At 37.8% G+C, this 14620-nt stretch overlaps 1 protein-coding gene across 1 annotated transcript in view; it reads right to left on the bottom strand.

Moving 5' to 3' along the window:
- Window positions 1-519: 519 nt before the first annotated feature.
- The window catches only part of LOC309552099 (teneurin-2-like), a 1659581-nt gene continuing 1645480 nt past the window's right edge, over window positions 520-14620 (bottom strand). The window contains exons 27-30 of the mRNA XM_082252878.1: window positions 13846-14142; window positions 10424-12038; window positions 4278-4408; window positions 520-2319 (exon numbers count right to left, since the gene is read on the bottom strand). Of these exons, the coding sequence (XP_082109004.1) occupies window positions 1558-2319; window positions 4278-4408; window positions 10424-12038; window positions 13846-14142 (2805 nt within the window). The 3' untranslated portion in view covers window positions 520-1557. The remainder of the gene's footprint in view (window positions 2320-4277; window positions 4409-10423; window positions 12039-13845; window positions 14143-14620) is intronic.

Raw genomic sequence — 14620 nt, 5'->3', positions numbered from 1 at the left:
AATATTGCAGATTGTGATTTAATCAGTTTTGTGCGTAGGATTGTGTATTTTAGGTTATTGAGTGTTGTGCTGGCACTGTCAGAGAGCTTCATTAACTGATCACATAATAGTTTGGTGAGAAGATAGCACCGTTTTTTTACATTTACATAAAATATCCTGTTAATCCTGCTGGAACGCTTGTGTCCTTCTTACGTACTCTGCACTCAACTGAACTCTAAAACAATGTAATCTACCTTTTTAGCTTACTTCTGTGAACTACAAAACAACTCCGCTTGATGTCATAGAGATGATGAGTGGAGGAAGCATTTGTAGTTCAAATCAGGATAGCCGCCTTAGCGTGTCAGAAAAGGGTGATAAATGAAACAACCCCTCTACCCTGGAAGAATCACCAGGTAAAAAAATAAATAAATTACATCTAACAACCTGCAATCTGCAATTTTTAAAATGTTCATTTTTAGGGATGAAAAAACCCCATAATGTATATGATAGGTTGCCAGGTAGGTACACAATACAACTGTCCACAGTTTTAGAGACTTTATTTATGTATAAACAATTTAAACACTTTGCCATAAATTATCTTTGCCTGTTTCTAATCTTCGTTTAGCAGCAAATTAAAATAATATAAAAACTCAATGAACAGTTCATACATGTATATTACAAAAAAAACAAAGTTCATTTTTGTGGTGACTGTAAGGTGATTGTCTCAGTTTATTGTTTTGACCAAACAAACACATTTCTAGTTTTAATCTGAAACAGTGATTGTGCCATCTGGCCTTCTTATATGAACAGGGTGATCAGAAGTGGTGCCCATTTGCGGTAGTGTCACAATGCCCACATCTCTACTGAAATTGATACCAACAAACTACTGATTCTAAACAGACTACACCCTGTAACTGTGTTATACTGTATTGTCCACAATGAATTTCTCAAATACAAACAAGAGGATGAATTTAACTGTAGTGAAAGCCTCCATTTTGACTCACACACCACACTCTACCCACTTCATGGATAAATTAAGTCACAGAGCATTTTGGGATAAGAGTGCAAGTAAAGTCCATGTTTTCTCATCAAAGTCTATCCTCTGCTCTTTGTTTTAGTTTTATTTCTACAAATCACTCCAAAGTCTTTTTAAGCAATGCAGTAAGCATCCCTAAATCAAAATGTCAGAATACTTATCAAAGAAGCAGTCTGAGTAGTTTTCAGCAAAAGGTCTTGTAAAGGCGGCCAGTTTGAAATCTTTTAAACTTTACTCACATGTCAAAGAAGTAAGGAGATCAGAGGCCATAATTATTATTTTAACAGTGACCCAGAAGAAGTGGGTAATATCAAAGGGGTACTCTTGTGTTTAGTTGTATTTTATTTTAAATCAGGCTTTAAGTCCACTTCAATGTGTGGTTTTCAGCAGCAGTCAACTCATAAAAATGTGAGCTTTCTTGCTACTTAACTGTTTCAAACATTTCAGCCTAGTGCCCCATTAAGGTCTTCATCTCCTTAGGAGAGGAGATAACAGTTGTTACTACTGATTCATCCAGGAACGGATGACAGCAGATTAATTTGTTACCTCTTTCCCATTTCATTCTGTCTTAAGAACTGGATGTTACTGCTACTGTCTGCAAGCTCTGAATACTGCTCCACTGGAAGGACATAGTATCCCTCATATCCTTGAACTCTTCCAGTGCTTAAAAGTTGCTGTTTTTCTCCTTCAGTCCATAAGCGACTACCTTCTTTTCCATCTCTTGCTTTTTGTTGTTCTTTGGCCCAAGCTGCTCCCATTGCTCGCTGGCGTGCTTGATCTAGAACTCTTGCTCTTTCTTCATCTAGGGTGTCAGTAGTTAATCCATATCTAATATTTAAAATTAGCGAGGAATGTTGGAATTCGATGTTCGTAAACCTGCGAGTCCTTCCGTTTATCAGCAGAGTTGGCTGAGAAACAGTAACATTCACTCCACTGTCCAGTGTTTTGCGACCTGTTGTCAAACCCAAGGTGACTAGATCACTGTCAGAGGATCCGATTTTTACAAAGTAATGTGTGTCCTTTCCTTCTATGTTATAGTACATTTTTTCCAGATAGTGGGCTCCATTAAGCACCAAAGCAATTTTCCGACTGTCTTCACTGGCGATGCTGGACATTCCAGTTGTAACTTTGCCTTCTTTAATGGCAAACATTATTCCCTTTCCAATTATAGGACCAGTTGTGGCAAACCAGTGTCCCAGCTTCTCCCTTATGCTTGCATGCAGCCGCTTCACTATAGTCTGACCCTCTAATGCCATAAATGCTTGATTGTGTCTTTCAGTGGTCTGTTGAACACCTGTAATTAGCTGGAAGACAGAAAAATGAATTAGTTGTGGAAAGTTAAAAAGTAGAGCAATGAACCATTGTAACTAGACTGTACTGATTTCTGAAGGTCATGCAGTACTGGCTTAATTACATTTTGCCCTTAATTTAACACAAAAGTAAATCACATGAAATTAAAAAAGTTATCCAATTATTCAAGAAAACTAAAGAGTTACATTAAGTCAGAAAATGGTCTACAAATATATGTACAAAACATTTATAATTTCATGTGCTACTCCACTGTGAAATTAGTACAAAAATAGCATTAAATATGAAGTATTAAACAAGCATGAGCAATATCCTCTGAAACATTTTTTCTTCTAGTAATTTTAAGCCTGACTGTCTCCAAAGTAGAGATTTTTTGAGAAGTATTAAGTCTTAAATGTGCATAGGAAAATTACGTGCCATAAAATAGAATTAACAAAGCACGTTTATCTGTGCCCAGGAAGATAATTAAATACCATCTAATTAAATGTGAGCATAACTGCTGTACACTCCACTTGTAAAAATAGCAAGCTGCACTGCAAATCTGCAAAACTTGAGTCTAGTGTGTGAAAATAGAAAGATGAATGAAGAATGCCTTATAAAATATTTTGCTTTACTATATTGTGTCTAATAAAAGTACAGGAAACAACTTTCTATATCTAGTGTTCTATATGTACTTTAGAGTCCCCTCCCAGCTGAGGCATGGTTCTGCATGACCATCCTCCTGCTGATGTGTCACCACCTAACATATGTTGCCTATTACTGCAGCTTAGAATCATCAAAGACAAGTAAATAACTTAATTGTTTTTATTTCCCCAGAGACAGAAATGCCTTTGGGCATTTGTTTTGCATCCAAGTTCTCTTGCACTTCTATGGTTACCTTGATGCAAGCAATTAAAACTCAGCATACTATGAAAAATGCAAAAACAGAGGTTGCCTTCAGAGAAAACCCCTGTCAAAAATGATCCAGAGACATAGAGAGCTGATGTTTATACTAATCTTTACTCTGCCAGTAAAAGTTTAGCTTGCCAGCTGCTCTGTTGCTAGGTCCATTTAGTCATACATTCTGCAGCACTGTGGGACTGCACATTTTAGTGGATCCACACGTTGTAACTGATCAACTCTTCCTGTACCTAGACCCCCTCCCTAATGACACCAGGAGCATATCTAGTAATCAGAAAAAGGAGTAAGTAAGATATGCCTTCAACTATGTTGCGTACCTGTGCGTCTTGATAATGGAAGTCACCATGCACTACTTAATCTGCAAAAGTGTTCTGCTGCTTCTAATTTGTATTTATATGCTATAATATAAGGTACATATTTTTAATCATTTCAATATCAATTTCTTTACATTATGCTTATTAATTCCCTGATAGACAGTCAAACATTTTACATTTTTTATGTAGGTCTTCTTTAAAAGCTTTAAAAGCTTATTGCACATTGCTCCTTTTTAAGATCCCACTGTTGTGTTCTGTGACCCTTTGAAAATATAGATTTTATGTATATCCATTTCCTATTGCATTTTGCCATGCACTGCATGTCCTTGAAATAGAATGGAGCAAACATAGTATGCAACATAAAATGAACCACTTCCCTGTTTCTGATAAAAGCATACACTGTTTTATTGCTTATATAAAGCACATATGCAATACCTTAGCTGCAAGCTGTATTCCTATTTTGAGCAATATATTCCCAAAAGTTATTTTGTTATACTGTAGATGGAACAGATGGCCAGCTACCTTTAAACTTCCCAGTACTATTGTTAATCAAGAAACAACTCAAGGGCATACACACAAAGATCTAATGATACTGCAATTAACATAACTATCTAGGCAGACAAAAAGAGCATTGTGTGCAGGAACATTAAAATAAAAATAAAAACCCATCTTAAGGAGATACACATGGAAATGCAAAACATCACACTAAGCCAAGTGTATGGGGAAAAAGCCAGACTTACCTGTCCATTTTCACATTCTTGACTCTCTCTCAACTCATAGGAGGGTGGGACAAAGTGTAATTTGGATCGGGGAAAGCCAGGAATTATGTTGCTCAGCTGAAATCCAAACATCACCAGCCAGCTTTGCACATCTATTTAAAAAATAAAAGATCTGTAAAATCACTCACCACACATTTTATGCAATATGAAGAACAAGGATACAGTTCTAGGCTTTGTCAGAGATGCAATATGAATTTTTGTACAATATTTTAGAATGTACTGTGTGGGAGCACATTAACTCATAAGCAAACTGTTCTGTATAGTGGGCAAGATTTTCCTTATAGGCAAATTTCAAAGATAACTTAACTTAAAATATTAAAAGTGATTTTATACTTTTTTTTTCATATTAACATGTTATACTTACCTGCTCCGTGCAATGGTTTTGCATAGAGCAGCCCTGATCCTCCTCTTCTGGGGTCCTGCACTGGTAATCCTTGCTCATTTTGCCTTTTGAGTACTCCCCAGCTGCTTACTGGGGGGTACTCATGAGGGTTTGTTTCTGAGTCCCGCTGCCTGCATCCATAGGCATAGATAGCGGGGCTTTGCCCCGCCACCTGCTTCCTCATCATAGGATTTAAATTGATTGAAAGCAGCAGGAGCCAATGCAATGACTTCCAATGCTACAAGCTGCCTTTTGTGGAGGGAGAGTGCAGAAAGAGCCACTGCTCTCATGCTCAGAGCTAGATTGATATCAGGTTCATTTAGGTGTAATGGGGAGCTGAGACACAGAAGGTTCTTTACTTTAATGCAGAGAATGCATTAAGGAAAAAAAAAACCTTTATGCTTTGGAACCACTTTGATTATATGTGAATGAGCTGCCCTCCCTTTTAGAGCTGACATCTAGGCAAACAACTAAATATTACATTGGTGGGAATGTTCAACCTGTTAAAGGATTTTTAGGTATGTGTTTCCAGTCTTGTAAACAAGACATGTTTTGCCACGCAGCATAGCCAGGACCTAGACTTCTCTGCAGACTACACTATGGTTAAGCAATACAGTTTGGTCTAGAATTGGCCCCAGCCTGTGACTAGACAATAAAGAATAAGGGAAAACAGTATATGGATGAGGATATGCCTCTGCTCACCCATCCTGTACAATACTTTTGTTCTGGTACTGGCCTGGGGCCCAAAGTTTTTGGTGCAGGGATTCTGGCACCAAGAAGTAATGAAAATTTCAGTTTACCTTAAAATGAGTCACTTCAAGTTGGTAAAGTTCTCGGGTTAAGCTAGCCATAGATGAATCAAAATGTGGCTGGTTCAAAAGGGACCGCTTGAATCTTGATCCATCTATGGCTGCTCTCACTTGACCATCTAATGATCGACTTCTGTTGAATGAGAATGTTGTAAAATATTAATTTAATCAGCAGCATCAGCCATTTGGCTGTAGCACTAATCTTTGTTTTCTGAGAAAGAAGGAATCCTCACTGTCAGAATACAATAGCACAGCAGGGAGGATTTCTCCATCCACCTTGCTTGTATCCTCTGACTGATCCATGAAAAAAAAAAAAAACAAATGACCATCCATGAGCAGAAAAAAACTGACAGCAGCATGCAAAGCAATAATCCCTTAACAGTGCTAACCCGCCCTCTCAGTCTGAAAGTTGCTGTGTGCAAGATTAAAGAAGGCTGCTTTCAAGACAGATTTAAGTACACATACTATTCATTTGTAAAAAAATACATGTAATGATCTTCCTAATTAATTCGTAATGTGATTACATTTTGTTTTTATGTCTGTCTGGTGTTAAAGAAGTAAAATGACAACACAATCCTGAAAATAAATTACTATTCTTACTTAGAGATAAAGACAGTCTTCAGAATTGTAACATGACCAGTTAGATATGGTGCAGTCTTGCTTAACCAGACGGGCACACAGTTACTCTCAAGAAGCGCTTGGGATAATAATCAGTAAGTCCACTGGGTTTGGTATAAAATTCAAAATAAAAACAATTTTATTAGTCAAAAAGTTCCAAATTTGTGTAAACCACTGAAGAAGGGCATATATCACAAATAAATTACCCCAAAAGCCCACCTGACTGACCCCGAAATGAAAGCCCAGATCGATGGATGGAGCCAGTTGGAGACCAATTCTGCGGCTGATGTGTGGCACATCAATGGCATGTGGTGAGGAGGAAGAGGAAAGAAGGTTGCCGGGAACTGCAAAACAGAGAAGGAGACTGACCGCTGCTCTGTCACCTGCTGCTGACTGGGAGCCGTAGAGTCAATGAACTGGATGGCAGGGGGAGCAGCGTTAGCCTGTCGTCCTCACCGTCTAGGCAGAGGGCAGGAGGGAAGAGGAAGCCTCCAGCGGTGTCAAGAGACATCAGGCACTGTAGCCTATAGATGAAGTCGCTGGCGCAGGACCCGGTGGGGAATGATGTAAACACACCACTGACGGTCTCCGTGGACACTGCCCGGGAGAGAGATGTAAGGGAGGAGCCAACACTGTATATGGTTTAGGCCAGCAAGAGCAGTCCTGGTTTTGGCATTACTGGCTACGGGCTTGTTACTGGTACATGCTCACCATAACGGGCAAAGGGGACTTGGAGGTGGTTGCCATGACAACGCGTTTCGCTGCAAAGAGCCTTATCAAGTCATGGCTTGATAAGGCTCTTTGCAGCTCCCAGTCAGCAGCAGGGGACAAAGCAGTGGTCAGTCTCCTTCTCTGTTTTGCATTTCCCGGCAACCTTCTTCCCCCTTCCTCCTCAACACACGCCATTGACGTGCCACACATCAGCTGCAGGATTGGTCTCCAACTGGCTCCATCCATCAATCTGGGCATTTGGTTTTCATTTAAGGGTCAGCCAGGTGGGCTTTTGGGGTAATGTGCTCGTTATATACGCCATTCTTCAGTGGTTTACACCATTTTGGAACTTTTTGACTAATAAAATTGTTTTTATTTTGAAGTTTATACCAAACCCAGTGGACATACTGATTATAATCCCAAGCGCTTCTTGAGAGTAACTGTGTGCCAATTTTAGCATCCTTGTTCCCCAGGAAAACTCTCCTTTGCAGCTACAGGTCTATTGTTAATTAATATGTCACAGACCCTCCCTGGCGCCTAGTCACACTAGTTGTGTTTGTGATATTGTTTAACCAGATGCTGACTGCCCATTGATAATGTACTGCGAACGGACAGCCCATGCAGACAAAGTGAAGTGCTGCCTGCTTCTGTGTTTAGGGCATGCGCATGGGCTCCCCCCAGTCGAAACCTCCTGTGATTGTACACACCAGGAGTCTGCCAGCAGGTCCCTGCCAATGGCCATATGATGTCAACATTTAGCCCCTCCCCAACCACAAAAAGTGAGGCAGGGTTATACGCTGACTTCATGCCACCACCTCCAGTCTTGGATCTGGTGGCTATCTAAGTATGTGCACTGCTGCTTTTTTTAATGTCACTAGCATCTGGATGCATTTTGTGGACTTTGTGTTTTGCTTTAAGTTGATATAATAAAATACTAAACTATATTTGGCTTCTTTATGGTGCCTGGCTCCTTGTGGTGAGCACTCTCTCCCCATACAGTGACATGGTGGTATTTCTACTCTCCCTAGTGGTGCAGAGCCACAGCTACTGTAAGATGACCAAGGGTGGATGGATGGAGCTGGATGACCATATAAGATCAGAGTGATGCTGATCTCTGTTGCTTAAAACGTGCTATTTGCTGCACTGTCAGCTGTTGGGGGGGGGGGGGGGATGAGCACGATATATGCTTTTAGTTACAAGTGGTGGTCTTCTTCTTCTCTGACTGGGGAAAGTCACACTGGGACAGAAAGATTCTAACCCAGCCTTTTTTTCTTACTTTCTTTATATTGAAGCACTGATTATTTGAAAGTAATGCTTTATCTTTAATGCATCAAGGTGCTGCATTTTGTAATATTGATTGTTTTGAGGGTTTGTTTATATTTTCCCTTTTGCTAACTGCCTTAAGAGCCGGTTCACACTGGGGCGACTTGTCAGGCGACCTGGTCGCCTGACAAGTCGCCGTGGGTCACCTGCCATAGATTAGCACAGGACCGGTTCTAATAGGAGTGACAGAAGTCGCTCTGACTTAGAAAAAGGGTCCTGAGCTACTTTGGGGCGACCTGGAGCGACCTGCATTGACTTCAATGATATGAGGTCCATGCATGCAAAGTCGGCAAAGTCGGGTCGCGCCTGTGTGGACCGGCTCTTTAAATCTGTGTTTTAGCCCTGACTTGTAATATATTATACACTAATTTTACTTTACCAGAATCTCGTTACTTTATATGGAAAGCTGAATACACTGTGTAGATAATTGCCTTATCAGAATCATCATTAGGCTTTGACATCAACCAAAGAATGCAATCAGTTAAACCCAACCTCTCTCATTTTACAAACACCAATCTTAAACACTGCTATAGTCAAGTAACTTGCTATTTTTAAATAGAGTATGAAATAATGATAGGAATTTGTGTATGTTTTACTATTTTCACAACTCTTAGCACTATTTACCTATAGCCTACTGAATATCCTTTTCCTTGATCAAATGCCTTAGAATAGAAAACTGTTGTAGAAAACAAAAAGCCTGTTACTTGTGTTCAAACATTAGATATCTACTGTGGCTTTATCTTAGTTTCTTAAATTGTGTGGTTCACAAAACCTAATTTGTAATATAACATAATGCATTCTATATTTTCTATAGTGTCTGTAACTGAAAAGAACATCTACTACTTTGGGGGAAAAAATGTAATAATCCTGTTTACAAGCAATAGAATTGGTATCAAAATAAAAAATAAAAAAAAAATAATAAAATATGCCTCTTTTTTATCAGATCATTTACTGCTACAAAATTAAACATTGAAAAATGTCAAACAAATTCTGTGAGGAAGACCCAAGCAACCAGCCAGCATGTCCACCAGCTGGTTGGAGTCCCAAACAAAGCCAGATTTGGCTTTGATCGGGTCTCCGTTGTAGTAATCTGTAAGCCACATCAGTTCTGGTTTACTTGGCATAGATTTAAAAACTGTCAGTATTCAAAAATGCAGTTTTTGGCATTTTAAATACTTTGAAGTGCAGTGGAGGGGTTGGGGGTTTTTTAGACCCCTGATCCCTCCATAGAGAGTACCTGCCACTGGCTATTACTGTCACAAGGGATGTTTACATTTCTTGTGACAGCAATAAAATTGATCAGATTTTTTTTTTAAAACACTGCTAAAAATAAAAAAATAAAAAAAAATAAATATTAAAAAAAAATAAAAATGTAAAGCGACCCCCATCGCTGTGAGCTCGCGCGCGAAAGAAATTGCTTATATAAGTCGAACCCCTAAATGAAATCCGTGTTCCAACCACACATGTGAGGTATTGTCACCTATGGAGATTTTTAAGTACCGTAGTTTGTCGTCATTCCACAAGTGTGCACTATTTTTAAACCATAACATTTTAGGTATCTATTTACTCGGCGTGACATCATCTTTCACAATATACAAAAAGTTTGGGCTAACTTTACTGTTTAGTTTTTACAAATGCAGTGAAATATATTTTTTCCCAAAAAATTGCAGTTGAAAGACCGCTGCGCAAATACCGTGTGACAAAAATATTGCAATGACCGCCATTTTGTTCTCCAGAGTCTTTGCTAAAAAAACTATATGTATATAATGTTTGGGGGTTCTAAGTAATTTTCTAGCTTGGTCCTTAAGTGGTTAAAGTGATATCAAAGGCTGATAATTTTTTTTACCCAAATGGAAAAATAGGTTTATACATACCTGCTCTGTGCAAGGATAGCAAGCTGCATGTTATGCCAGCACACATGAAGGCTCAGTCCCGCTCTGGGCTGTGTGCATCCATAGACACAATGATCATGGCTTGGCCATGCCCCTAACTCCTTTCTCTGGATTTGATTGACAGCATTAGGAGTCACTAGCTTCTGCTGCTATCAGTCTGTCCACAGAGAAAGACCAGCGCTGCTGCAGACAGGCACAGTATTAGATCGAGAGGGTACTCTGGTAAGTATTTGGGGGGGAGGGGGAACAAACAGTAGAGTGAAGTTTTTTTTTACCCTAATGCAGGTAATGCAAAAAAAAAAAAAACCTTTTGACTTTAGAACCTCTTTAATGTTTTTATAAAGTGAATACTAGATAGGCAACATATCTTACCTGTAACATAGTTTTTTAAATCCATTTCAGTGCTCAGTGGATTGTTATTCTTAAACATGTATAAATTGAAAGGAGCAGGATCTTGCCCAATTTTCCTCCACATTGTATAATCTGGAGATATCCAGCGTCCGGCCAACACATCGTAATCTCTCTGAGCAAAATGTACTAGCTTTGTAAGTGGATCATATAGTCCTCCATGAAAACCAATAACAAGCTGGAAGTTTGGATTTGAATCAAAGTAAACTTCACCATAAGGCGTATACTGTAATTGCTTAATCATTACTCCATTGATGCTGAAAGCTGCCAGTGGTGTGCCTGTATTATCAGAGGCAATGTAATATTCTTCCCCACTACTGCTTTCCATTGCAAAAAGATGGCCTTGCAAGTCATAATACAAGGATGTTATTTCTGAGTTTGAGTGATTATAGACATGGGTAACCCGTGTTGGGTTATGTAGATCAGCATAGAAGAACTGAAGATGAAGTCCTAGGTTAGTTTTGCATGACGCTCTTCGTCCTAGTCCATCATATCGATATTGTACATTCCATCCAAGAACCTTGTTGTATGCTCGTGTGAGATGGCCCTTTGAGTTGTAATCAAAAATATCAGCACCTCTTTGACTTAAGAATCCATCATCATCAATTTTGTATTGCACATCCCCCAAACGTGTTATTCTGTCTCTGAGATCGTATCTTAAAGGCAGTAGTCGTATACCATTCCCTGGAGTCAATAGATATAGATTGCCATTAAGGTCATAGTTATAACGCCATGTTTGTCTATCATTGACAGCAACAGTTAACAGCTGACCATCCCCATCATATTCATAGGTATACTTTGTCGTGTTGGCATAGGAACCAAGTTTCAACTCTCTTTTTATGACTCGGCCCATACTATCATATTGCACAGTCATCCAATACATGAGTGATCTAAATATTTCATATTGGACTTCTTTAATTCGTCCATGAGTATCAAAATGTTTTGTTAGAGTCATTACAGCTGTAGTTATAATCTGATTAACGTCATAGTAAATCACTCCAAATTTGCCAAAGTGTTCAATTTTCCCAGAAATGTCATCATAGCGGTATAATTCTACAGGTAATGGAGTTTCACTTATTATAGGCTTAAGGCTAGCAACTCGAAAACTATTATCATGATAAGTGTAATCAAATCTAGCATTCACCATGCCTTCTTCAGAAAACCTGTAGATTTGTTTGTCCACCAAAGGTCCAATTTTTCTATAGCGGATTGTACATGAAAAACCACCACTTTGAAGATTCACCATTTTTAAAACACCTGTTGTTTCATCATAGCCAAAGGTGACTGCTGTGCTGTCGTAAATAATCTCTGATAACTTGGAAAGTTTCCCATATTTATAGAATACTTGTCGACCAGTACCAAGAAATGATGTCTTTAAAAGTCTGCCATCTTCGCTAAAGTCAAAAATGATAGATGCATTGCTTTCTGGAGGATTATAAATGTTTCTGATGTATCCAACCGAGGTGTGAGTTGACATACTATGCCGAGCAACACTAGGCATGGTTACAGAGTATAGACGGTCTGATGAATCATATTCGAAGATGTATTGCCTTTGACTTTGAAGAAGAAGCACCATTGACTGCAAGTACAATAAAACAATATATACGTCATTTAATAGTTACTACTGGAAAATAAATATATATAAATATATATATATACATATATATATATATATATATATATATATATATATATATATATATATATACATTTATATGAAATCAGTAATTAGGTAGTAAAATGGATATAAAGGACAAGCAGTTAAATGTGTCTGGACATATCTACAGCAGACTCTGTACCCCCACATCAAGCTTGAACTCTAGGCCATTCCAAAATGGCAAGGCATAGACAAAGCCTGTGTTGCCTAAGCTCTTTATAAAACAAAAAAGCTTCTGCAGGTGAAAACTGCATCTATGACATGATTTCTAGGCATACTCGACTTGCAGCAGCTCCCCAAACCTTCACATCATGGGCAAACCCTGAGGTGTGTTGACAGAATACACTTTGGTACTTCTTGGTACTCCTAAAGCTTGCCTGTACCTCCCTACATCTTCGACTTTCTTAATAGCTAGTGAGGCTGCCCATAAGAGTCATGAGCCAATAGCAGTGTGTGTGTGTGGGGGGTGTAGCTTATTGCCATGCTCTGACACTATTTGGAAGTGTCAGAAACTTGCCTATCAGTATTGGCTGGACTTTGAGTGTGAAATGAGGTTTTGAGAGGCTGCTGCAATTATGAACTGGCACTTCTAGGTGCACCTAATACATGTTGCAGTTTTTTTCTTTTATTTTTTAATGACAGAGTTTCTTTAAGGGCTAATCTAGAAAGATACAGCCTACATTACAAAATAAAGTTTTGAAGAGTAAATTTTCATTGTAAAGATTTTCATTTTATTACTGGAATGCACAAAAGCCAGAATATAAAATTTTATGACAGTTGTGTCTTAAAACTGTATTTTATCAGAATTTTATTTCTTTGAAATACAAATACACATTTGTAGACTTTAAAAGCTGTAACATATTTTATGGCAAATACATAGATAAAACAGTTTGAAATTATTTCTGCAAGACAAACATTTTGTTCCAATAAAACATCATCTGCTGGAACATATTTTAGTAACCTCTCCCATTCCTTCTTAAACTTTGGAAGAATATTCTAAAATGCAATGATTCCTTTTTTAAATAAACCTGTATTAACTTTTATTATTTCACTGTTTCCCATTTAAATAGTCTGTAAAATGCTGCATACACAATATTAACTTGATTTTTTATGTTATACAAGTTTAAATTTAATGCAAGAAGTGAATAGTGACTATACATGAATCTTAGCAGTAACAGAAATTGTTTATTTTTACCATGTTTTCACACTGCAAAAATGTGTATTTTACTAATGTACTACCGTAATATAATCTAAGAAAAAGAAACACCAAATGTAACTTTTTCTACATAATGAGTGCTTGATGATAGCGCTTGTTATAAAAAGGCTAAATAAATGGCCAATTTTTTTTTAGTTCTTCCCATGTAGCATGGTTTACAGAATGAATTACTGGAATATTTCATAAAGCATTAGCGATAAACTCAACACATTCCTAAAATTACTTTTAAAAATTGTCTTTTTTTACTTATTGCATTCCATCTTTCTTTTATTGAACTAAAAAAATAAATTATGATTATGTAACAAAATTTAGTATAAAATATCAGTAATAAAAAGATCAACAACAAACAAAATATGGCTTGCGACCTACTGCTGGTGACCACTGGTTTAGGTGTTGACTTGTAGTCTTAATGTCTTACTGCTCTTAATATACATTTCTACCTTCTTTCAATCCTAAGATGAATACTTTAGCCTCCTATATCCTTTAGTTTATTATTTCATCTGTCACAAATACCTTTTCTAGATAAGTATAGCTCCATGTTTTTCCATCGGCAAATGCCCGGGAAATGATTCTGCCCTGCTTGTCCATCTCGGTTCGTTCACTCATGGCCCCACGTTGAAGCCCGGATAAGCGACCATTGAAGAAATAAGACACATTGACAGGAGCTAGTCCACTGCTTGGAAGCCAGAGTAGTGGTCGTCCTAGTTGATCATAGACTATGCGGAGAGTAAACTTTCGATGATCATCATAGATTTTTTCAGTATGTGAATTCCTGTCAAAATCTATGGACAGCAAATTTCTCCCATGGACCTGTGAGAAGCAAGTAGGTAAACAATTGTATAAGCAGTTTAAGAACAAACAGTTATAGTTTTTACACATCCTTAAATATATATTCCTAATGAGGTTCTTATACTCAATATCAAGTATAAGAGTATACTCAACTTTTCTGTGCCATTAACACAGACATTTTAAATACAGAAATCTATTATGCTATATGAGGTACATTTCTCAGTCAGCATAAAAGGCAGATAAAACTGCAACATGAAGTAAAACAACCCAAATAAGCATCATACATTTGGTTAGTCAATAAACAGGAAGTGACAATGCCTGCGCTAAGGATATTTTCTGAGACATATGATTTTCTTTCAAATGACATGAAATATAATATTATATGCATTTTTATTGTGAGCTTTCTTTCTGTATTATATGAAAGCAATTCTACATTAACGAGATTAGAAACTTTAAGTCAGTGCCTACTGCCAAAAAAGGTTGTTGAAAAGAGAAAAAC

The sequence above is a fragment of the Pelophylax lessonae genome (genome assembly GCF_965119305.1).
Source record: "Pelophylax lessonae genome assembly, chromosome: 4".
In the NCBI taxonomy this organism is placed as follows: Eukaryota; Metazoa; Chordata; class Amphibia; order Anura; family Ranidae; genus Pelophylax; species Pelophylax lessonae.
This window is presented reverse-complemented; position numbering and strand designations above follow the sequence as displayed.